Source organism: Lissotriton helveticus, chromosome 12 (assembly GCF_964261635.1).
Source record: "Lissotriton helveticus chromosome 12, aLisHel1.1, whole genome shotgun sequence".
NCBI lineage: Eukaryota > Metazoa > Chordata > Amphibia > Caudata > Salamandridae > Lissotriton > Lissotriton helveticus.
This window is the reverse complement of record NC_136073.1, coordinates 841935198-841960654: the sequence shown is the minus strand read 5'-3', so window position 1 is coordinate 841960654 and position 25457 is coordinate 841935198. Positions and strand designations below refer to the sequence as shown.

The 25457-nt window shown below is 47.7% G+C and overlaps 1 protein-coding gene across 1 annotated transcript in view; it reads right to left on the bottom strand.

Moving 5' to 3' along the window:
• Positions 1-8767: 8767 nt before the first annotated feature.
• ABHD17A (abhydrolase domain containing 17A, depalmitoylase) overlaps positions 8768-25457 on the bottom strand; it is a 100506-nt gene continuing 83816 nt past the window's right edge. Inside the window, exons 2-4 of the mRNA XM_078670125.1 lie at positions 24129-24323; positions 13321-13500; positions 8768-10211 (exon numbers count right to left, since the gene is read on the bottom strand). Of these exons, the coding sequence (XP_078526251.1) occupies positions 9995-10211; positions 13321-13500; positions 24129-24323 (592 nt within the window). The 3' untranslated portion in view covers positions 8768-9994. The remainder of the gene's footprint in view (positions 10212-13320; positions 13501-24128; positions 24324-25457) is intronic.

Below are 25457 nucleotides of genomic sequence, written 5' to 3'. Positions count from 1 at the left end.
ATCTAGGGTTAGGGTTATCCCCTTTCAGGGCCCTAGTTTCAATGGCACCAGTGTTGGTTTTTAACATGGCTCAGCGCTTCTGGCGCGAAAAAGCTGTGTCACGGGCGGGTGGCAAGAGCAGTAATGGAGACATATGTTGAAGCAGTTTTCACCCTACCTCGTCTTAGTACCAAGTGTCCTCTTGTATTTTTCAGTTTCTGCCCTTGTCTTGATGCATCTGGGCCAGCCGTGTGTTTCCGGGTCACAGGGATCACACAGAAGTGTTACCTGTAAACTCCTTCCTATCCCTTGCTAGGTCTCTTAAAACTTGAATTCTCACAGGGCATTATTTAGTTGTTCACAGTGAGCCCACCCTCCCTATGGTCTTTAGTGGGAGTTTGAACTTCTAAAAACACAGTACAAATTGTCCATGTGCAACACATTTCCTACATGTATTTACCACAAAGCCACAATTTAAAAGGAAGTCACTTCTGAAGGGGAAATCACAAAATATTGAGTGTGTCAGAGTCTGCTACTGTGGGGTTATTTCTCAACAGTGGCGAATCATGCATCAGAAAACTGGCAGGTAGAAAAAAAATAGGATTCAGAACAGCCCAGCCGCAGTTCCACATTGCGGAACGCCGGATACTGTGTGCAACTAACTACCTTGTGCCATAGTAAAATGACATTTATAAATCGTATGCCAGTAGAAGTGAGAACATTTTTATATATATTTTTTGTTACGGATACAACCAACATGTGAGTTTATGTCCTGGTTAATAGCCCATCAGAATCCATGTGCTGGAAAATAGGATAAAACACCATAGAACTTGTTATATGACACATATGATATCGCTACATGTAGCAGTTTTCCCATTTTATATATTAGTGCTGTTGAAATATTTAAATAAATTACCAGTTATATTAGTGGTTTTCCAGATATATGATGCTAAATTTGGTAATCCTCCTACTGCTTGGAGAAAAAAATATATACCAATTTCCACACACAACTTTTATAAAATAATTCCCAACAATGGGCATCTTCTGTATAAAAAGTAGCATTGTAATAAACAGTGCAATAGTCATTAGTAGACAACTCTGGCAGATAACCAGTAGTTTATTGCCTGATCTTGAATAAGGCACATGGGCCATATTATATCGATTATAGAAAACTGAAGGTTCTAATGCAATGGCGCAGCAAGAGGAGGACCGCCGGTGTCGGTTCGGGGTTTATTGATAGGGTGTTCCAGGGGCACACTAATAAACGTGCACGTTGTTTTAGGGGTCACACTCCACTTGGCATCCTCAATACTCTGGTGATTTTTAATAAAGTATGAGTATTCAGAGATACGATATGGAGGCTGTATAAGGGGCATAGAATAGTGAGGGTGATATGGGGGTTACAGTATGAAGGGGGTACATCAAACATCTTCATTTATCGAGGGGTAAAGTGTTTAAATCTGATTGACTCCCTTTTAAGGAAAGCGGATATTGAACCTGCGAATATGGTTACTAATGAGTTGAAAAATCTTGTATATACCCAGACATAATGATGCACTTTATTGTTAAACTGTTTCAACTTCTATTTTAATAATTTTTAGTATCATGCTTTATGGTTTTAAAAAACCAAATAAAGCAATTGTCTTCTTCTTCCGTAGAATATGGGCCAGCACGTGGATCATGATCGAGCTGGCACATCATTTTAGGTCTACAGTGATGGCAACACTACCAGACAGCACAGAAGGTGCAAACACAGGGCAAGAATCGGAGTAACGAGGGCACTCCCTTGGGTGATGTTTCATGGACACTTTTCAAGGTACTGAAGTTGATTGGCTGGCAGCAATGAGTGGTTTAAGGGGAGGATGCCGAAAGCAGGTGTTTGCAGAGGCACAAATATCAGGGAGCTTGGTGACCGCAACAGGGGTTCCTTCGGGCACACAGGAAGGAGCTTGCTGAGGAGGAGGCCAGTATGGTAGATGCTGCAGGTGAACTCTGCAAAGATAGTGGTGCAGTCAGAACAGTGAGGGATGTGCTACAGAGTTAGAATGCAGGGTGCAGGAAGGAAGCCCAATAAGGATGACGAAGTAAGTCGGGATGGAGTGGACTGCACGGAAGCGCAGTAAAGGTGGTGCGGCACGAAGTCCAGACGGAGGGTGCAACAAGGAAGCCCAATAAGAAGGGCAATGACAGAGTTGAGGATAGAGAGCGCAGCAAAGATGGTGTTGTGTGAAGACCCGAGCTAGGCTGAGGGCAAGTACAATACAGTGTAGGTCATGCAACAGCACATGCATGGGTTGTGGTCATGGGCCAGAACAACTAGTGTGCAATGGGCATCCATTGTAACTAGGTTGTTATGGATGTAAATGGTTGGAAGTTCAATCTGGACACAACTACATTTGCATGTGAAGACAGCAATAGAGGCCAATAGAGAGAGCAGTAATGCAAGGTTGATACAGTAACACTGCTGCCAGTAGAGTGCTAAGTTATACTTATTAACTAATGCCACAAAAATGCAGAGGGTCAATAAAAATCTGGGAAAAAACAAAGTAAGAAGTCAAACCAGGGACAGGTTAAATTAACAGCCACTCAGAAGCAAAGAATAGCCAGTAACAAAATACCTCTGGATAAATTCTCTTTGCTCACCAAATGGGGTTCTTCTTAAAAAAGGACGATTACCTTCATCCACTTCCAGTGACCTTCTTCTTCACCGAGTACCCCCTTGCTAAAACCAGCATGTCGGCTTGGCGACCATCACTGGAGAAGCTGGCTTTTCTGTACCCACGGAGTAGAGGATTTATTACTGTAGATGAGTGTGACATATGGAACCTTCTGGGCAAGCACTTCACCTACAATGAATGTGTTGGTCTAATATTTGCAAACAGAATTTAGAACCCTACATAACTTTTGGTGGGTTTCTGGGTGAGGTAAATCGGATAATTGGGCTTGCAGGTGTCCGATTTGCTGCACGTATTTGACGGAGATGTGCACAACCAGTGATGTTGGACATTAGCTAAAAAGTGCACGCACCGGCCCTTGGACCGTAACCTCCACTTCTGCGAGTCACAAAGGATTATCTAATAATAGCAAACATTTACCAATAAACAGCACTAAGATTACATTGGACCTTTGACTTCTGCTTAACCAGTCAAAAATGGCCGTATGAACATTCACCAAACCAAGATAAGGCACCAAGCGGAGCCAAGCACTGTGTCCCTGCAAAATTTGGTGAACCTTTGCCCGGTCTTTTTGAAGTCCTTCACCCAAGAATTTGCCTATAGTGATGTCATTGGGAGGGGAGGGGGGGGGGGGGGGGGGGAGTATGGTTTACATAGACTTCAAAGCAGTTTACTTACCCCTAGCATGGAGGTAGGTGTGAAATTCTATTACTAGTATCAAATACCATCAGTTCCATTGCTTCTGGTTTGTTTTATATGTATACCGATGTGTAACAGAATATATTATGCTGACTTGCACATGAGCAAAAATGCAGTCCATGTCTAAGATGTGTCTATACTAGACTGCCTTTTATTAGCCATTTAAAATAGGTAGAATTGCTTTTTGCCTCCGTTTCATGATATCACTGTCCCTTTGTTGCTGAGGCACAGGGTCAGAGCTGATTTGCATATAGCCAGTGTCTAACCCAGGGTGGTGTGGAGTGCAAAAAAACAATGGATTTAGGCCCAGATCCTTGTACTGGGATGAATGTATGACATTGTTCTACATTCTGTCCATCAACTGTGTTTTTTGCAATTTTCACCCCGAGTGTGCTGGGTATGCTCAGACGTGAGTCCCAGGCTCTCCACACCACTGGAGTCATGCTATCCAGGCTGATGAAGGCTGATAGCCAGAAACCGGTCCTTGGATGCTTGATTCCGGTCTGGGAAAGACATGGCTTGGTAGTTCGGACTGGACTGTTCCCATGAGGCACAGGGTCAGAGCTGATTTGCATATAGCCAGTGTCTAACCCAGGGTGGTGTGGAGTGCAAAAAAACGATGGATTTAGGCCCAGATCCTTGTACTGGGATGAATGTATGACATTGTTCTACATTCTGTCCATCAACTGTGTTTTTTGCAATGTTCACCCCGAGTGTGCTGGGTATGCTTAGACGTGAGTCCCAGGCTCTCCACACCACTGGAGTCATGCTATCCAGGCTGATGAAGGCTGATAGCCAGAAACCGGTCCTTGGATGCTTGATTCCGGTCTGGGAAAGACATGGCTTGGTAGTTCGGACTGGACTGTTCCCATGAGGCACAGGGTCAGAGCTGATTTGCATATAGCCAGTGTCTAACCCAGGGTGGTGTGGAGTGCAAAAAAACGATGGATTTAGGCCCAGATCCTTGTACTGGGATGAATGTATGACATTGTTCTACATTCTGTCCATCAACTGTGTTTTTTGCAGTAGAAACGTTTCAAACATTTGATTTGTTTCTAGGCTTTTGTGGTCTTGCTACAGACTGCTTTACATACAATACTCCACAGAGCCCATCCTCGTTCAAGACTGGCTACAGTTGGTGTTCATCTCCATTGCATTGCTCTCATTTTTGGCTTTGCTCAGTTTCTGAGTTTGATCCGCCCGCAGTAACATTTTAGTTTTGCCGTCTGTAAATTGGTCATTTTGTCCTGCTAAAAACGTAGCATTGCATCTAAGAAAACAAAGCTATGTTTAAATAACACCAGTTTGCTGCATTACAGTGCCATCTAGTGTGGCCTAGAAAAACTTCAGTACAAATGTGGAAGCTACAACATCGATCTGGACACACTGACAGTGGCAAAGACAATCTGCCTAGCTTATATGTGAAGGCGAGACAGATTGGCATTGCAAATGCTTGTTTTAGATCATGGTCCCCTTTGCTGTTCCTTCTAGCTATTAAAGCATTATTAAATGTGAGCTTAAATAATTGTGAGCTTATTTGCTCTCATTTGACTTTGATATTCTGAAAGCTGCAGCTTACGCAGCTGACATTCTGTTTTTTAACTTGTACGCCCATAAATCTTTAGCTGTGTTATCGCAAACTATCAAACAGTAGTCTGTGGTCTCAGGCTTTACTCCTAACCAGGGCTTTAAATGGGCCGGATCCTGCCGGTGCTCAGCACCCGCAACTCTAAAAAGCAGGTGCTGAGATGGGTCACTGTCGGGCTTTCCATTTTGGGAAAAAAATACAACTCCGCAGCAGTTCAGAGCATTTGATGTAACTTTTTTCTTTTTTTGCAGTACTATATTGCACAAACTCGACCTGAAAGTATTGTAGCGCTCGACACGAGCACCAGTTACATTACACAAGGACATATTCATTCTTTTTTGGTAGGCACAGGGATATTAAGTGATCTGCCCAGAATCACAGGAAGTTGAGCTGACACAGACTCAAACCTGCTTTACCAACTCCAAAGTTGGCAGCTCTAGCAGTAATGCCACAATCTCTCCCACAAGAACTAAAGTATGTGCAATAATATATACAACAAAGCCATAGTTGTTGCTTATTTATCTTCATAACAGTAATGCTCTAAACTATTGACAAAGCCAATAGTCCTGGCTTGTTTTAGGTGTAATGTTACTTGTTAGATATCCAGATGCAATGACAGCAGCGGGAAAAATACCAGTCAGGTGGCACACCATGCCAAGCACAGATTTTTAGCTTAAGTGTTTTTAAGACACCTTCTTAATTACATTAGCCACGCCCCTTTGAGACACCCCCCGCAGTTTTTTTTCATCCCACTTAAAACCCTGCATTTAACCTGATTATGCCATTCAAATATACTACTTACAAAAACGAGGAGTGGAGGGTCTAAGGGAATTTTTAAGACCAGCCCAGGCTATTATCCCCTAATAATCAAATGTAAAACACAAAGAACCTGGGGGTCTAAAAAGGAGTCAACCAAGTACTCTAAGTTGATAAGACTGGGAGCCACATAAAGTGTGCAAGGTGCAACCATATAATCCTTGACCAAGTAGGCAACCCAACGCATCAGACCACTCGCAACAGTAGGTGAAACCCAAGGTCCAGAGATGGATTCCCATCAAAGTCTTGTAGGTGATCAAATGTTATCATCTGGTCATCCAATGGTTGGGCTAGTGTGTCTCTTGATCACTGAGACAACAGTGGGAATCCATCTCTGAACCTTGGGTTTCACCTACTGTTGTGAGTGGTCTGATGCGTTGGGTTGCCTACTTGATCAAGGACTATATGGTTGCACCTTGCACACTTTATGTGGCTCCCAGTCTTATCAACTTAGAGTACTTGGTTGACTCCTTTTTAGACCCCCATGTTCTTTGTGTTTTACATTCAAATATACTAGACAATGGTAGTCTCAGATGGCAAGCCTCTTATTTAAAACTTTTAGGAGTTTGGTTTTCTTTTGACTTGCATGATTTAGTAAGATATTGCGAGACAATTGTGCCATCCAAAGTTAAATTAGAATCTTGGTCGAAAAAATGAATTCCCTGGCACATGGGATTTAAATTACTCAAAACAATAATAACCCCACTTGTTAAGTACTTACTGCTATGATTCCCTTCAAACTCTTGCAGGCTTTTTCGGTAGTTAGATAAAACTATATTAGACTTCCGATGGAGATATGAGTTGCTATAAATTTCTTGAAAGAAGGAAGACTACTAAAACAGCAAGCTGGTCCAAGTCTGACTGAGATTTATCTATACCAAAAACCTTTAAGCCTTCACCAAGATGAACATTAGTTCCCTGAAGCAAACCCTACTTCCATTTTATGATTTATAATCGGAAAGAAATCTAATGTTTCTTCATCACATCCTGGTTATTCTTACAATTATTAAAATTTCACATTCTAGGCTAATTCTTCTAAACACATCTCACACTTTCTGTACTAGATAAAAAATGCAAAACCACCAAAGAATCATATAGGGCAGTGCCACGCTCCTTTTGGTTGACTGGGCAAAAAAACGATTTTCAGGCTCTGTGACTCAGAAACAACATGTTCTCCTCTGATTTGCGGAACTACAAATTAAATTTAGTCTCAAATATCGAATTTTACAGATTTTAAAGGCTTTAAAGTAATTCTATCCAGGTTAGGCCGGGTTGACATGCCTGATTTGCATTAAGTTGGTCATTAAGCATCCAAAATGTAAAAGATGCTTTCCCCGACCAAACCCTGCCTTCTCCAACCTGTTCTGCTAAACGACATTTGATGCTGGGGCTAGGTAAAGAGAACCGTTTTTTCTCTACGATCTATGTCCCCTTTAATGCCAACTGCAAAGTAGTTCTACTTTTATATTATTTCACTGCTTTCACTCGATGCTTTCTCTGGCTTGTCAGGTTCACGCATACACGAAAACAGGTTCGACATTTTAAACGACATTGAAGATTAAAATGGCCGCTGGGTATGTGAAACAGGCTGAAGACTATGGAAGGTCAGCTTTTGGTGGCTGGGGCACACCTATCACAGGATGCAGTATTAGTCACTTCCGGGTTAGGACAGAAAGCAGGAGTACATGTGCTTCCTTCCTGGTCTCTATAACTACAGACAAGACTTGGAAGCGGGTGCCTGGCAACTCTTGCATGTTATACTGGCTTCCCGCTTTCAATGCGGCCATCACTGCCTCCTGCGCAACACCTTGGTTTTCCCCCTTCTCTTCTTGTTGGGGTTATTGGTGCTCCTCCACATTGCAACCAGTCTTGGCTGACTGATTATTTTGTTCTGTTCGGAATAGCATTCTCCTGCCTGGTTCCTTCAGAGTCGCGGGGATTGTCCCAGTACTCACAAGGTTCCCATACGATGCCAGACTGCAGGAACCTGAAGTTACTCAGCCTGTCTATCTCTGCACCTTCTTGCCCCACCTGTGCCCTTTATTAGAATGCATGCTTCTTTCCTTTACTTGCCAGTTTACAGGCGAAGGACGATTCCCATTGAAACGAGTAATCTTCACCCTGTTCCTGTTCTACAATGAAACATCCTAGGTCTCTCTTTTTTACCCTTACCCTCATTTGTCAGTGAACAGACCACCCAGCTCTGGAAAAGTAATTGCAAGGAATTTGGGGGATCAACACCAGAATCCTGCTAGGCTCCTCATACTGAATCCAGGCACAGGTCCTATGTTGTCATTTTCTGAGGTCTTCTTTTATAAATTTGCTATATACTACAGTCCCAGTTATTACAATTGTGTATGTTTATACTTAAAATCCAAGACCAGTCTGTACTGACGTCATGCCTGCCATTTCAAAGCAGATCAGTTTAGCCACTTCAGCTCAGCACCGCTAACTTGATCAGTTTGCTACCAAATCGTTGTATTTGGCCCGCTGTCCTCTTGACACAATTGCGTTTATGAGTTCCTAAGGTTACAGAGAGCACCCGATGTACCATTTGCTATACGCTTCAATCCGGGTTACCACTATGAAACATTTTGGGTTGTATCTCAGCCACAGAGGGGCTAGCCACATTTGTATTTCTTTTTCCATCCTAATATTAGCTGCCATTTACACCTAACCTGGTAATAAGTTATTTTCCTCTTCTCGCACTATTTAAGACATTCTAACCCCTGCCTGCTCGACTTGACTAAACCCTGCTCAGTTAAGCATCCAATTTGGAGTTAAAAAGTATTGGTGGCCTAGGGCACCAGTGGGGAGTGACAATAGGTGAAGGTATTGCCTAGTAACAACTGAAACACACTGGGTGCCCCCCCACCAACAAAAAAACCCACCAACAAAAAAACCCTCACAATTTGAGTCAAGAACATAGAAAGAGTAAAAAAAGGCCCCATACTGGTAGCTCACACGCCCTGCAAATAGTGCAAACAGAAACCACAACACTAAAAGGATGTATACATAATGCTTTAAATCTTTAATACGCTGGAAACGATGAGGTTATGGCTCAACCAAACGACACCAAATAAAAAGTTAAAAATCTTGAACTCTGTAATGTTCTCTTCCTTCCACAGTGAAGCCGAGTACTTTAGAGGGGTTTTTGTTTTTATTGTTCAGTACTTTCGTAGTTGAAAACAGTAACCTGGAAACACCGTCAGGACCCGAACTGCTGATGAAGGAATCTCTTATGATGAGCTACAGTTGCTGGGGCAAGAAGGGGGAGAGAATGAACGGGGCTGATCTTTTTCTAAGGCTCAAGCCTTGCCTTTAGGACTCACTCCACATTCAGTATACAATTTCTTCTGCAGTGCTTGGGGTTCATTCTCGATTCTCCGCATTCATAAAATGCAGGGGTTTATTTTTTGCGATAAGTAAATATTTCATAATTCTCCTGTTCTTTAAATGCAATATTCCTTAAGGAAATATACATCTTTTTACCCACAGACAAGATTTAAGGCAAAGTAGGATCTGCTTGTCCGTCTTTGTTGCCATCATGCAATCGACAAACCCAAGAGGGCCAAGCAGCTCATGGGATACCTTCAACTTCTCTGCCGTACTCAGTCACACTCGTCTCCTACCCAATGACATATTTTATTGCTGGTATTTATCATTTATAGGATCAAAAAAAGTTTGGCAGATCCTTTGGCATGTGCCAAGTTGTTCAATCATGAATGTCTTCACAGCTAAAAAGGAGACATTTTCCAGTTACCCAGAACAGGGTCTGGGTATAGGGCTGAATGCTTGAAGAGCCATTTAAAAAGAAGGTGGGTGTACGGAGTAGCATTGGTGGAAGGCGAGTAAGTGGGAAAACAGAATAAAGGTGTATTCGGAATCTCTCTAGAGTCCAGGTTCCAGAGATTTTGCTTTTCCAGTCCATTCTTCTAGTTTTTCAGAATGTAGGCAAATCCGGAACACAGTGGATCAGAACATTTTACAGGCTGTAGTGTTTTGACTTTCAGAACCGGGAGTTGTGCTTGGCGAGGAAACCACGGGTGTCAGGAAACAAAGTATGCAGGTCATTTGACCCGTTTCTCAGGCTTCCTCTGTTTCTTCCTGTGTTTCAAGCGTTCTCCTGCAACCACTCTTTCACAGTGGAGTTCAAGTGAGATCAGTAGCAGGTCAATGTCTTGCCATCCCGGTCGAAGGTGCACCCATGAATCCCATCCAGACCTATTCTGGTGCGCTAGCTCGGCAGTTCTTGTGAGATGAACCGGCGCAGGCGATCCAGGTACTGGGTATAGAGTTCGATATCATTGTGACCGGCCCCCTCAACCCAGAGGGGCTCCACTGCTTTAGGGCAGCGCTCGTACAGTGCCAGGCCATGCGAGAAATCGATCACCTCATCTTCTGTGCCATGGATGATCAGGACCGGGGAGGTGATCTTCGACACCTTGTCAACACTAGGAGAGTACAGGAAAGCAGTAAATTAAACAGGGATTGCTAATATTCTACTACATTCTCTCTTTAGGGCGATGCTCACTTAAAATAGCATGTAATTAAGTATACATATGACCTGACGAAGGCCACAGGGGATGACTCCCCTTTACACGGCTGAAACAAATGTATACACATGGAACTTGCAGTGCACAGCTTGGACACATCACACACCATACTAGTTTACACTGCAATCAGACCAATTGTTCATTCCTTCAGGTCACACCTTCTCACTCACACCAGATAGTTATATGTTTTTGTTGACTTACCAGCACTGTTGCAGAAAAGGAACACTGACATAATTGTGTTGTATATGGACTACGAATGTGAACTATGAGTCTCGTGCTTCGAAACTCAAACATTTTAATGGGTTATACAAAGTAGATAACAGGCCGTGATTGTAAAGAAAGCCAATCAGAGATTTGTAGGAAACAAAGCAAGGAACTTCCTAAAATTCAATGTTTGAAGCCAAAGACTGATCTTCAATGTAAGAGGAAACACTAATATATCTTCAGCGCTGGCCAGTCCCAGATGAGGCCCTGGGGATGCAGTGCGCATCCCTACCCTAAACATCTGGAAAGTACACTCAAGATAGATTCCCGACACAACTTTATTCATTTTCCCCACTCACCCACTTGCAACCATCATATTGCGGCTAATGTGTCGGTTTTAGATGCACATGCTGTGAATAATCTAGACATTTAGTGTTGGTGAATATATACTTCAACTTGTTTTGCAAGTTTGTTTCAGGTTGATTATAGACGTGTGCAGAATTACTTTGTACTCCATCCCACTGAAACCCACAATACAGCTGGTTCCAGTATTCACCTCAGATTTATGTTTTTCCTATTTTGTGCAGTGTCCTAATGCATACACTGCCCCCTCCGCAGTGACGTTGAGAAGGTGTATGCAAGGATCAAGCTGCAAAATGACACGCAACTAGCAATTTTCTTTTTACAGCCTCAGCTTGTTGCAGATTCAAAGGCTGTGCATACATTGGAAAGCAGTATGCTGCACTCCTCTGATGTGGTGGTGACCGCACAGTGGAAAAATATCTTTGCCACTGGCATCTAAAGAGGAAGTTCAACCCAAACCTTTTTTGTGCATTGAATGCCCCAGAATATGTATTCTTAGGTCTGGAATTAGGCAAGACCTATTGATTTTAATAAAGTTGTATGTATACTTTACCTACTTATAAAGGCTTTCAGTGAGCCCTCTCCATCCTTTTGTCTATTCTTGTGTCATCCACACTCTAATTCTACCCACTCAGCACACAGCATGGGACAGTGGGTCAGCCCACCTCAGTCGTACGCTAACTTGACCGTGAGGGGCTGTTTTCTGCCCTTTCAGAAGGAGCATATGCAAACAGAAACTAGTCCCCTCTGTGCCACGAGCTATTATGGCAATGTGTCTTTTTTAGACCAAAAACATTTTCGTTTTTAACCAAGTTTACCTTTTCTTTTTTTTTCACTTGATAAGTGCTCAGCAGCGTCCCCAAAAATAATGTTTTGCCAAAACAAAGCAATCACTGATAATGCCACAATGTCGGTAGACAGTGCCAGACCTCTTGGCTTTGCCAATATTGACAGCAAGTGCAACGACTTTCACTTTTGTTTTCTCCAACAGCTGAACTTTAACGTTTGACAGCTGCCATCTTTCTCTCCCTCCTTGCTATTCTTCAAAACACTTAGTGGAAAAGAGGCACACAATACTTTGTAAGAATGTAACATAAGGAAACAAAATATCACTGCATAGCCGCAGCATACCCAACTGTCTGCTACTGTGCACCCGCTAGTTCTCTGCATTGGCAATCTAAGTTTCGGATTGTGGTGGTCTTTTGAAAAGGCCGGTTCTAAGCAGTCTGGGCTGGTGCGTGGCTTTGTGGAGTCCTGAACTGTGGATCATGTTTTTTTTCCTGCCATGCGCATCCTACCAGAAGGTGGGAATTTCTGTGACCAAGCCAAGATGGCATCTTCTTTATTATATAATGGCTGCTCCCCAACACATTCGGGAGACATTTCCTGTTTTGCTTTGTAAAATGAGACAAAACCAAGAGACATTGAATCGCATACTTCCAAATCTCTTTTTTCGACCAGATCATTGTTCTGAACATTAACTTTGTGTTCCCCTTTAATCCTGTTCGGCCCTTTTCTTCAAAGCTCTTTAGTGCCCGGTCATTGTACCACCCTGAAGGCTCTCCTTAGTCTGCATCTTGGCTTGGAGGCTCTGCCTGCCTTCATTGTTTTTTTCCTTCCAAGTTTGAAACTTCTCACAAGACAAAGGTCACTCATGTATGTCTTGTGAGTGCTATGCTACATGAAGTCACCGCCCATTCCTTTGGCGTGCGCCAAGAAAATCTTAGGAAGGACAGTGACGTCCAGCCCTTGCCAGGGGTGGGTTGTGTTTAAAAAAATCTGGGACTGGATTGTGAAATCTCTACACTGATGTCTGTCAAGACTTTATGCCTCACGAACAAATGCTTCAAGGAAGGTGTCCCTAAATCACGCAGGAGAAAACAGAACTAAAATCTTATGCGCTCTCTGCAGTCACCCAAGCAATGCCAACTCAGAGTCCCCCAATGATGCTACAGCTTGAAAGGGGCCTGATGCTGTGGCCCAAGGGCCTTCATTATTGAACAGACTATGGTTAACCCCCTTAACTTTCAGAAAGAAGAAGTACTAAACGAATCCCACAGCCCACCTCCAGCCTGAAAGCCCTTTCAGGCAAGTCAGTTGGCTGGGTACTTTTATATAGGACTCTCTTGCATTAGTCCGGCCAGCGCTGTCTATACGAAACTCCCAAAGTAAAAAGGAAAGGAACATCTTGTAACCCAGGCAGTATTACAACACAGTCCTTGACATCATGTGAAGTTATATGAAAGGGGTATTTAAAGAAGAAAGTGATAAGATGTCTCTACCATGCCTTAGATAAAGTTGGCATCAGCGAATAAAGGGTTCAGAGCAATGTCACGTGGAGGGGTTTTAATGACGTGCCAGCTCACGAGCCTAACACGTACTCTAGGACCCTCTGCTGCTTTTAAGGGGCGCCCTCCCCATGTGCCACGGATGGACTTACTTGCGGAAGGCATCGAAGCAGTAGGTCTTCTTCATGTCGGGGAAGGCCACCCTTATCCCAGAGGTGAGCGCCGAGTGTAGCACAACGGCGGCGCACTCGTATCGCGATGCTAGGTCCACCGTCGGCACTGTCCCGATACTCTGTCCGTACAGAATGATGTTCTCTGGGGAGATGCCATACCTGGAAAGAAATTCATGGAATTAGCTCTGTGATACCATGGGCATGGTGGAAGAGTGACAATTAAATATTTCTAACAGAATGATTGTTCAGAAACACAACTAAGACACATGGGTCGAATGCAGAGTGGCAGCAAATGGCAACACACACACACATTCCCACAGTACTCACCCGGAAAAAAAAAAGCGCTTCAAAGCCCATCAGGGGTAGCAGGCGCTAAATAAATACAAACCTCTTACCTTCTTCTATCCTGCTGCTACCCTTCTCTATCTAAATAACTGAATAACATATCCACCACTCAAATTACTTCATTTTTCACTATACTAATTTTCAACACTAATCCTTTCATGGGTTCCGGAGTAGTGTGCTACTCGCCAGAAAAGCGCTTCAACACCCCTGAAGGGGTAACAAGCGCTATGTGAATACAAACCTTTCTCCCCCTTCTATCCCTCCGCTATCCTTCTCACTCCAAATAACTGACTAATATCCACCACTAAAATTACTTTCATATTTCACCATACTAATTCACCACTAATCCTGTATGGGTTTCCGGAGTAGTGTGCTACTGCCCATCAGGGGTAACAAGCGCTATATAAATACAAACCGTTTTTCCTCTTCTAGCCTTCCGAATCCAAATAACTGACTAACCTATCCACCACTTTAATTACTTTCATTTCACTATACTAATTCAACACTAATCCTTTATGGGTCCCGGAGTAGTGCGCTACTCGCCGAAAAAGCGCTGTGTCGCCTCGTCTGGGGTAGTAAGCGCTATACAAATGCAATTACAATACAATACAGTGTATCCAAGAAGCACCACTAGGAAGGCAGATTTTGAAAACTAATAAACCACAAAATTACATGAAAAGAGAAGTAAGACTTCAGTTTTTCATCGACCGAGGCACACGGAATGACTTTATATTTCACTGCTGGCTGCTAAACAGTCCTGCTTTAAAACTCATGAAAACTCGCCCCCTCAGTCTCAGTCAGCCCTAACTGAAAAGTAAACCCGCCGAAATATCCTGGGGGTAGATAGTGAAAGCCAGGATTGTTCAGGTAAATCTGGGACACTTGTGGCATAATGCACTCTGGTCGTCCACTGTGCCACTCCTGTGGCCTGGTCGCCCCCACGCTCCTCCTGCTGCCTTCACTTGCCTGCCTGCCTGCCTTCGCCTGGGCGACCCAGCCGCCGCTGAGCCGCCCGCCCGAGATCACCAGAGTTTCCCGCCGCTGCCTCCCTGCGGCCCCGCCCCCCGACAGCCAATTGGCCGACCCGCCGTCGACCCTCCTCCCGGCTGCCCTCTTATGTCACCCCCGCGACGATTGTGCGCCAAAGGCAAGCCCGTCTGCGCCCGTCCGCGCCTGGACCGCGCCCAGCGCCAGAACCCCTGGCCCCAGCCGCCGATGCAAGAATACCCGATAGACCTACGACGCCGCCACTCTACGCACTCAATACCGGCCGGAACCCTGCCTGCTACCGAGCAACCCCGAGACGCACTCACGGACCCTTCGCCTGCCAAGCCTGCCGATTCACCTGCTACCGGACCTGCACCACCCCCGCCAAGTCGAGCACCAGCAGCAACCACCTGAAGTGCATCCTGCTCAACACCCGCTCCGTCCACAGGCACGCCGTGGAACTCTGGGACCTGCTCGACGCGACAACACCAGACGTCGCCTTCCTCACCGAAACCTGAATGAACGCCTCCTCAGCGCCCGACATCGCCATAGCCATCCCGGACGGATACAAGATCACCCGGAAGGACCGCGTCAACCAGACAGGAGGAGGCATCGCCATCGTACACAAGAACACCATCCGCATCTCGACTTACTCCGACGAAACCTTCACCGCCGCCGAACACCTGCACTTCCAGATACACACCGACCCCAAGACGACCCTCCGAGGCACCCTCATCTACCGACCATCGGGACCACGCACGCAATTCAGCGAAGACATCGCAGACTTCATCAGCCCGCACGCCCTTCCCTCCGCCGACTACACCCTCCTAGGGGACCTCAACTTCCACCTGGAGAACAACAACAACCGAAACACCACCGCTCTGCTGGACAACCTCGCCAACCTCTGACTCAAGCAACTGGTGAACACCCCCAACCACTACGCCGGCCACACGCTTGACCCCGTCTTCTCATCCAGCAAGCACATCTCCGTCAGCCAAGCCACCGGACTCCACTGGACTGACCACAGCTGCGTCCACTTCAGCTTCAGAAGAACTACGGCCCACCACCACCCACAACAGGTTCCCCGCTGAAGCTCGAGCAAGATCACCGCCGAACAGCTCACCTCCTCCCTCAACCAGAACACCCCCACCAACACAACGGACCCCAACGAAGCAGCCAGCAACCTCACCAAGTGGCTGACCGCCTGCGCCGATGACCTCGCATCACTAAAGAACCCTACCAACAGACCCGGCAGCAAGAAAACCCCCTGGTTCACCAACGAACTCAAGGAATCCAAGAAGAACTGCCGCACCCTCGAGAAAGCCTGGCGGCTCGACCACACCACAGACAACAGGACCGCCCTCAAGCACGCAACCCGCAAACACCACCAGCTGATCCGCGCAACCAAGAAGACGGCACTCAAAGAACGACTGGACAACAATGCCCACGACAGCAAGGAACTCTTCAGCATCGTCAAAGAGTTCTCCAACCCCAGCGCCGGAAATAACGACATCACTCCCTCGCAAGACCTCTGCAACTCACTAGCCTCGTTCTTCCACCGCAAGATCGTCGATATACACAACAGCTTCGACGAACAGACCACGCACCCTACCGCCGAACCAACGCCCGCCACCACCACCCTCTGCAACTGGACCCCGATCAGCACCGAAGACACCACCCGCACGATGAACTCCATCCACTCCGGATCACCAACCGACCCATGCCCACACCACGTCTTCAACAAAGCCGACGCCATCATCGCACCCCATCTCCGAGACATCATCACCTCCTCCTTCCACACCGCCACCTTCCCGGAGAGCTGGAAGCACGTCGAGCTGACCGCCCTCCTGAAGAAACCAACGGCGGACCACACCGACCTCAAGAACTACCGTCCCATCTCGCTCCTTCCTTTTCCGGCCAAAGTCATCGAGAAGACCGTCAACAGACAGCTTGCCGCCTTCCTCGAGACGAACGGATCCCTCGACCCCTCGCAGTCCGGGTTCCGGGCCAACCACAGCACCGAGACCGCCCTAATCGCAGCCACCGACGACATCAGAACCCTGATCGACAACGGGGAAACAGCGGCCCTCATCCTCCTGGACCTTTCTGCGGCGTTCGACACTGTCTGCCACCGCACCCTAGTTCAACGCCTCAGCAACATCGGAATCAGAGAGAAAGCACTGGAGTGGATCATCTCGTTCCTCGCCGGAAGAACCCAGCGAGTCCGCCTCCCCCCGTTCAGATCCGAGGCCACCGAAGTCATCTGCGGCGTACCACAAGGATCTTCACTCAGTCCAACCCTCTTCAACGTCTACATGAGCCCCCTCGCAGCCATCGCACGCCAACACAACCTCAACATCATCTCCTACGCCGACTACACCCAGCTGATCCTCTCCCTCACCAACGACCCCACCACCGCCAGAGCCAACCTACACGAAGGGATGAAAGACGTCGCCGACTGGATGAAGAACAACCGCCTTAAACTGAACTCAGACAAGACGGAAGTCCTCATCCTGGGATCATCACCCTCCGCCTGGGACGACTCCTGGTGGCCCCAGGCCCTGGGCACCACTCCCAAACCAACGGACCACGCACGCAACCTGGGCTTCATCCTGGACTCCTCCCTGTCGATGACCAGACAAGTCAACGTCGTCTTATCTTCATGCTTCAACACCCTGCGCATGCTCCGCAAGATCTTCAGATGGATCCCCACCGAAACCAGGAAGACCGTCACCCAGGCACTCGTCACCAGCCGATTGGACTACGGGAACACCCTCTACGCCGGAACCACAGCCAAACTTCAAAAAAGACTCCAACGCATCCAGAACGCCTCCGCATGACTCATCCTGGACATCCCTCGACACAGCCACATCACCGGACACCTGAGAGACCTGCACTGGCTCCCCGTCAGCAAGAGAATCAAGTTCAGACTCCTCACCCACGCACACAAGGCTCTCCACGACCTGGGGCCCAAGTACCTCAACGACCGCCTGACCTTCTACATGCCCACCCGCCAGCTACCATCGACCAGCCACGCCCTCGCCACCGTACCACGCATCCGCAGAGCCACCGCCGGAGGAAGATCCTTCTCCTACCTGGCGGCCAAGACTTGGAACTCCCTCCCCACCCACCTACAGCGAACCCAAGACCATCTCTCCTTCAGGAAGCAGCTCAAGACCTGGCTGTTCGAGCAGTAACTTACCCCTCTCCCCCAGCGCCTTGAGACCCTTCCGGGTGAGTAGCGCGCTCTACAAATGCCGTGATTGATTGATTGATATCAGGCAAAGGAAGTACAAGGAGGCCAGCGTGGACAACACCTGGTGGGGACAAAGAGGGGCTCAGTCTTTGAAGTGTCGGGGCAGGCCTGTGCCAGATGTTAAATACGTCTTTAAGAAGTGTGGGAAACGAATCGAAATTAGGCAATATGCAATTTCACCTTTTTTTTTTTACCTGAGCGCATGTTTCGTAGTAAAAAAACAAAAAAAAACACGAGAAACCGTTCCGTGATACGTTTGAACAAAAATGTCTAGCCAAGGAGGCACTTTCTGCTCGAACCCATCTCCTGCCAAGACTCTCACAAGAGACTGGCAAATACAATTTCGCTATGATATCGTACTTTCACGAAATTTTAAAGGAAACTCGAGGAATAAAATACACATTTCTCCCAAACAATGTCGCCACCACCGACTTAATGAACATTGGCTAGAGAAACCACGCCCATGAACATCATTGGTATTTAGCCCATGCGACTACATCTGAGGGACTGTAGTACCTCAGTTGGACACAGTGTGGCAGCAGCAGACTGGCTTGATGGCACATCGCAAGCAGAAGGTTTTTTCTGGGTGTCCAGGACAGCAATCAGTGCAGAAGAGCGGCGTGGCTGTGAAATGGAGGGAACTGGGACAGGAAGTGGCCGTGGAGAAGAGACAGCACAGCATAGTGAGTAGATTGGTGGTGTCTGGGGCAGGTTTAGGGGGGGGGGGTGAAAGAGCTCTGCTAGTTTGGGGAGGAGGGGTCCGAAATGCAGCGCCGCACTGACAGTGGAGAGCAGAGCTGCCTGGCTGTTAAGTGGGGTGGATAACGACCAGGATTTGTGTGAAGTGGACAGGTGGGAGCGTAGAAGTGACTGAGCTGAAGAGCTCTTCGACAGGGGCGTGGGCGTGGCTAAGGCAGATCTGGACACCCGCCTGGGCGTGCTGCCATCTCAGACCTTGGAGGCAGTGACCACATGACAGAATAGATACACAAGCCCCTGCATCTACACAAGGGCTTGGGCAGACCCTCACCCGTTCAGAGGGCCTGCACTCACCTCACCTCAAGGTCAGGAGGGCAGAAACACTATTTTTGGAGACTGGATGATCTGTCTGGGCAGACACTCGGCTCGTTTTTAGCATTAGGGTTTAACCGGAGAGACAGTCAGACACCCGATTCCCAGGAACTGCATGTACTCCCATCATTCCCAGGGCCCCCTTGTCCGCACCCCATTTTCAGGGTCTGCCCAACCAGACACCTGGCAGACTGTGAACCTTGGTTTTAGGGTTTGGGCCTGCCTGGATAGTCTGTAAGTAGTCCTTCGGGCTCGACTGGCCAGACGTCCTCTCTTTTACCCATGTCTTGGCCGGGCAGCCTGCCAGAGCACACAGCCCAAGATTATAAAGTCTGGCTGCGAACAGATTCACTCCATTTTCTGGTGCAAACACCCGTGCTCCGGCTCGCGCAAGCCAGTGCTCGCAGCTCTCGTAAGGCATGGGTACTCACAAACATTTTCCCGAGGGCCGCAATGATGCCAGCGGGGAAGGGGGCGTGTAAAGTGGGTGTAGAGGAAGCGAAGAATGTGTATCTACTGGCTGAACTCAATTGAGCAATGTGAAACCAGAAAACATAGGATGAATCTCGGCCTCTCCACTTGACCAAATTGTGTGACCCTGGGCAATTGTTTCATTTCATTTTCTCTCCTTTTTCTTCATTATCACATATAAGCGGACCTCGAAATACATGACTTCAGGATGCATTCTGTACAAAACCATCTCCTGTGCTTGGATGTAATCACTAATGACATATTCTCAGCTACTACATAGGCAGATATGCACTCGCCCTGTTTTAGGGCTTTCCTCAGCCAACACCTAATTTTCAAGGCCTCCCTAGAAAGACAACTCGCCACATTTTTAGAGCCTGCCTGGAAAGGCGCCAGCCTTGTTTTCAAGGCTCCATCTGTTAAGACACTCACTCCACTCCCAAGACACGCCTCGACACAGCTCAATCTTAGGGTTTCTAGCAGACAATCGCCACCTTCTTCCTGAGACATGGTACGCAAGCATGCACTTGCTTCATTCCCAGGGCCTGCCTGGACAGACTGACACCTCAATCTTAAGACATCAGTGGATTCAGACTTAATTCGTTTTTAAGCCCCGCTTCCACAAAACACGTCATTCTCTCAGGGCCTACCAAGACAGGCGAACTTCATTCTGAGGGCCCGCCTCCTGCGGACCCACATCGTAAGACACACCGTGCTCAGAGGGCCCGCCTAGACAATGGCACCACGTTCGGAGGGCATGCCTTGGCAGATGCACTAATTCGAGGGTCCACCTGCGCAGAGACCAAATTTTGAGGGTCTACATGGATAGACCTAAATCACCTTCTTAGAATCTGCTTTGGCATGTGCATGATTTGTCGGGGTCCTTCTAGGAACACACCCAATTTGTTTTTAAGACCTTCCTGGGCAAACATTAAAGGCCTGGCTTGCAGCCATGCACCACTGTAATGGCATCATTGTCAAGGCCATACTCTGTAGACATTAACTCCATTCTCCAGGCCATAATCTAGAGACAATCACTTGCTTCTCAGAGCCTCCCTGTGCTGACTTTCACATCATTCTCTGGGAAATCCTACGAAGATTGTCACATAATTCTCATATCCTCTCTGTGCAGACACTCATTTAATGCTCAAGGTATACTTGTGCAGACTCCAATTTCGTTTATAAAGGCTCCCTGTTCACACACTCACTTTATTTTCAATGCCTCCGTGTACATTCACCTGTTCTTCAACGGTCACATGGGCTTCTGCAGCATGGGTTAGCCGCGCGGTCTGTCTCCCAGCCAGGTCCTGCCCCTATCTCACCGCAGGTTGTCTACCCACACTATGCAAGTGGGCACTGGCGGCGTTGGCCTAGCCTCTGGTATGAACCTGTGCCCACCATCCACAGGTGGACAACCTCCCAATCTATATGGACTTCCGCCCTAAACAGCTGGGATTTGCTGCAGGGTCTGACCTCTCACCATGGCAGGGTGTTAGCTGCAGGGACTGTTCTCTCGCTAGGGCCATCATTCAACCCACCCCAGTGGCCAAGCCCCACTGAGCACAGCCTTCGGTTGTGTTTAGTGCAGACTGGCCACAAGGATTAGCCTCCCAACCCAACATGAGTGGCATCCCGCAATGCTCCGCTACCCACAGTGCGCTGCCTCAGCCCTAGCACGACAGAGTTTGATCGCCCAACCTGCGCCCCAGATGGCCAATGGTAGAGTGCAGTCGGGGTCGGACTTGACTAGGCCTTGCTCCAACCTGCTGCACGTGGCCAATGCCCGCCTGTGGCCATTGCCCAAGAGTAGCAGTAGAGCACATAATACTATTTTCCTGTAAGGAGACCAGTCAGCACTTACCACTACCACTGCGCAGCACCATATGTGGCATATTTGTTTTTTTTGTAACTTTTGAGCAAGGAACATTTTCTTTTGCTAGACTCGGCAAATGATGCAGCAGATGGAATATGTGGCTAGTATGGTAAAAGCACATTTATATGGAAAATGCTGCTGCAGCACAATCACATAATTTTAGTGGCCCTTACTATGGTCCAATTAAATGGCCATATGCCAATGTTTGTGGACATCACCTTTAAAGACAGCAGAACACATAGGCCTGGGAGGGGGGGGGGTGTCAGGGTGCCCCCCATATGTCCTGGATCTTTTGATTTTTTCCAACATGGTGCTCCTTGCACTGTGTAGGGTAATGGCAGCTGCACAAACATGTTTCTGTGACAGTCTGCCAATCACAACGCAACAGATTTGTGAATCTGCAATGCAGGACAGAAGGAAAGGTCCCTCAGACAATGATTGGCCTTTATTTTTTTTGAGTGCATTTGCGAATCTGTAGATCTAAAAATTAACCGCCCTGCTATCTCTAAAATGCAACCTCTTTATGCCCAGCCCGAACACCTTTTTTAAATGCTAATTTAATAAAAACTACCTTATTGATTCACACTAAACCAAGAAAAGGCCCTTCTTTGAGCAACGTTCTACCTTGCCTGTTTTGGACTTCTGTCTTATCGTTTCTATAAAATTCACCCCCACAGTTGCCCTTGTATATGTTCGCTGAATGGTATACAACGTGCGCCCTGCAGTACACCTTTGCATAGTGCTAACATTTTATAATTTTGTACAAACTCAATTTGCATTTCTATATTTTTTTCCTGGAATTGCTAGCTCGGCATTTGTTCCATTTTATCTTAGTGTTACTTTCCTCAATCACCCTCACTTCGTTCATTATTATTGTATTTGAAATGTATGTGCAGCCAGCTTGTACTGAGCTCTGCGGCCCACCTTTACTGAGTTAATGTTTTATAGGCCTCCCTGCACAGTGTAAGCTCATCCTCAAAGCCTACTTGCTGAAGCTCTCCTGTGCAGCTGCTCACTTCGTTTTCAAAGCTTCAGGTGTTGATATTCTCTTCACTCTTAAAGGGACCATTCAGTGTGGAGAACATTTTTTTTCTCTTTACCCAATACTGCATCGCTAACAATCGTCAAAGGAAATTCCAGAGAGTTCCTTTGCTAGATGGTCTGCAGGGGAACTGAAACTTACATTGACATCACTAGCAGGATGGTTCTTTTAAAGTCTCTTAAGAGTGGAACTCACAACATTCTCAAAGCCTGCCAGTGCAGACACTCACAGAAATGGCCTTTATAGAGTAACGTCTCTCCATTGAAGCCTACTTTTTCCTACACTCACTTCGTCTCAAGTCCACCCAGAGCGAATACCCACTTTATTTTCAAGACATTCTCTGTGCATAGGAATACCTCCTTCTACATGCTTCCTGTGCAGACACTCAATTTGTCCTCAAGGCCACCTTGTGTACTCACTCACTTTTTTCTCAACACCTGGTTGTCCAGATGCTTAACTTGTCTTCAGGTGGGCCTCTGTAGACACTCGCCTGCTCATCAGGGCCTGCCAGTGCAGACACTCGTCTCCTCATCAAGGCCTGCCAGTGCAGACACTCGCTTCCTCGTCAAGGCCTGCCAGTGCAGACACTCGCCTCCTCGTCAAGGCCTGCCAGTGCAGACACTCGCCTCCTCGTCAAGGCCTGCCAGTGCAGACACTCGCCTCCTCGTCAAGGCCTGCCAGTGCAGACACTCGCCTCCTCGTCAAGGCCTGCCAGTGCAGACACTCGCCTCCTCGTCAAGGCCTGCCAGTGCAGACGCTCGCCTGCTCATAAAGGCCTGCCTGTGCAGACGCTCGCCTGCTCATAAAGGCCTGCCTCTGCCGACACTCGCCTGCTCATCAAGGCCTGCCTCTGCCGACACTCGCCTGCTCATCAAGGCCTGCCTCTGCCGACACTCGCCTGCTCATCAAGGCCTGCCTCTGCCGACACTCGCCTGCTCATCAAGGCCTGCCTCTGCCGACACTCGCCTGCTCATCAAGGCCTGCCTCTGCCGACACTCGCCTGCTCATCAGGGCCTGCCTCTGCCGACACTCGCCTGCTCATCAGGGCCTGCCTCTGCCGACACTCGCCTGCTCATCAAGGCCTGCCTCTGCCGACACTCGCCTGCTCATCAAGGCCTGCCTCTGCCGACACTCGCCTGCTCATCAAGGCCTGCATCTGCAGACACTCGCCTGCTCATCAAGGCCTGCATCTGCAGACACTCGCCTGCTCATCAAGGCCTGCATCTGCAGACACTCGCAAACTCATCAAGGCCTGCCTCTGCAGACACTCGCAAACTCATCAAGGCCTGCCTCTGCAGACACTCGCAAACTCATCAAGGCCTGCCTCTGCAGACACTCGCAAACTCATCAAGGCCTGCCTCTGCAGACACTCGCAAACTCATCAAGGCCTGCCTCTGCCGACACTCGCAAACTCATCAAGGCCTGCCTCTGCCGACACTCGCAAACTCATCAAGGCCTGCCTCTGCCGACACTCGCAAACTCATCAAGGCCTGCCTCTGCCGACACTCGCAAACTCATCAAGGCCTGCCTCTGCCGACACTCGCAAACTCATCAAGGCCTGCCTCTGCCGACACTCGCAAACTCATCAAGGTCTGCCTGTGCAGATGCTCGCAGTCTTTATGGTCACCCCAGGCACTCACTCATTTCATTCTCAAAGTCTGACTATGTAGAAATGAGCCTCGTCATCAAGACCACCTGTTTAAACTCTCATCTCTTCCTCAAGATCTGCATGTGGAAACACTTACCTTGTCCTTAAGGCCTGCCACGCTGCGTCGATATCGGCGTAAATGTTCTTCTCAGAAGCTCTCCCGGTGCTGACCCCGTAGCCGGAGTAGTCGTAGGAGAAGATGTTGCAGTTGATCCGTGTGCCCAGGCCAATGTAGAAGCTGCTCATCTGTCCAAGGTCTACAGCATTGCCATGCGAGAAGAGGATGGTGAACCTGAGAAAGGACAGAGAGCTGATTAATGGAGAGCAGCCAGACACTTACACACAAGACTAGGGCGGGTCAGAGAGAGCGGAGATGCAATAAACTGTGCCACCAATACAGATATAGCTCCTTGTTGTCCCTTTTTCCCGGTCTCGGATGAAGGGTTTTTCTATGTCCTCCTGGAAGTTAGCCACAACACGAGGGAGTAAACAAAGGTGGACATGACGAGCCTTGTGTCCTGAGTGGAGCGTCTCTAGCACCAGAACTAAACATTCTTTGCTGCAACTTGGCTCATATTTGGAGTGCCCTGTTAAATCAAGGGCCATGGATGTAGTAATTGCTGTGTCCCAGATACAGTGGTTCGCCAGATGGGTAGCCAAACTACACCTCTCAGACACAGTAGAGAATTGTCCTCCATACACCAGATCAGTTGACTGGGGGTGAGTGTTTGTATTGTCAACGCTCCGTCCATCACCACCTTTGGTTTTTCTTTGTTCGCCCTAAGTTGGCAGGGTATGCTCAGACGTGAGTCCCTTGCTCACTTTGCCACTAGAGTCAAGCAAGCCTGGCTGAAGACGGCTGTAATGCCAGAAACCGGTCCTAGGAAGCTTGATTCCGGTCCAGGGAAGACATGGCTTGGCAGTTCGGGCTGGACTGTTCCCATGAGGCACAGGGTCAGACTGATTTGCATATGGCCATGTCTGAACTGGGGTGGCAGAGTGAGCTAAAGAACGGTGATGGATTAAACCCAGATCAGTTGAATGGGGGTGAGTGTATTGTCAACGCTCCGTCCATCACCACCTTTGGTTTTTCACCTTAGGTGCAATACCTTATCTTTTCCACCCATATGTCAGGCCACCCAAGACGCTTCCATTGCTAGTACAGGTGGCCCACTGCTGTTTCCGTCCATGTCCGTTTCTTACCAAGCACATCACACCATATGCACCAGCATTTCCATTACTGGGAATGCCTAAGGTGTAGCAGGACGACTATGCCGGCTGAACTCATGAACTGGCATGAGGCGGGTATTCACACCATAGGCGACCTCTACCTCGACGGTACACTAATGATGTACGAATGCTTAGTGGAGGAAGAGGGAATATAGATGGGTCTTTTTATTAGTCACACATTATGGATAAACACATT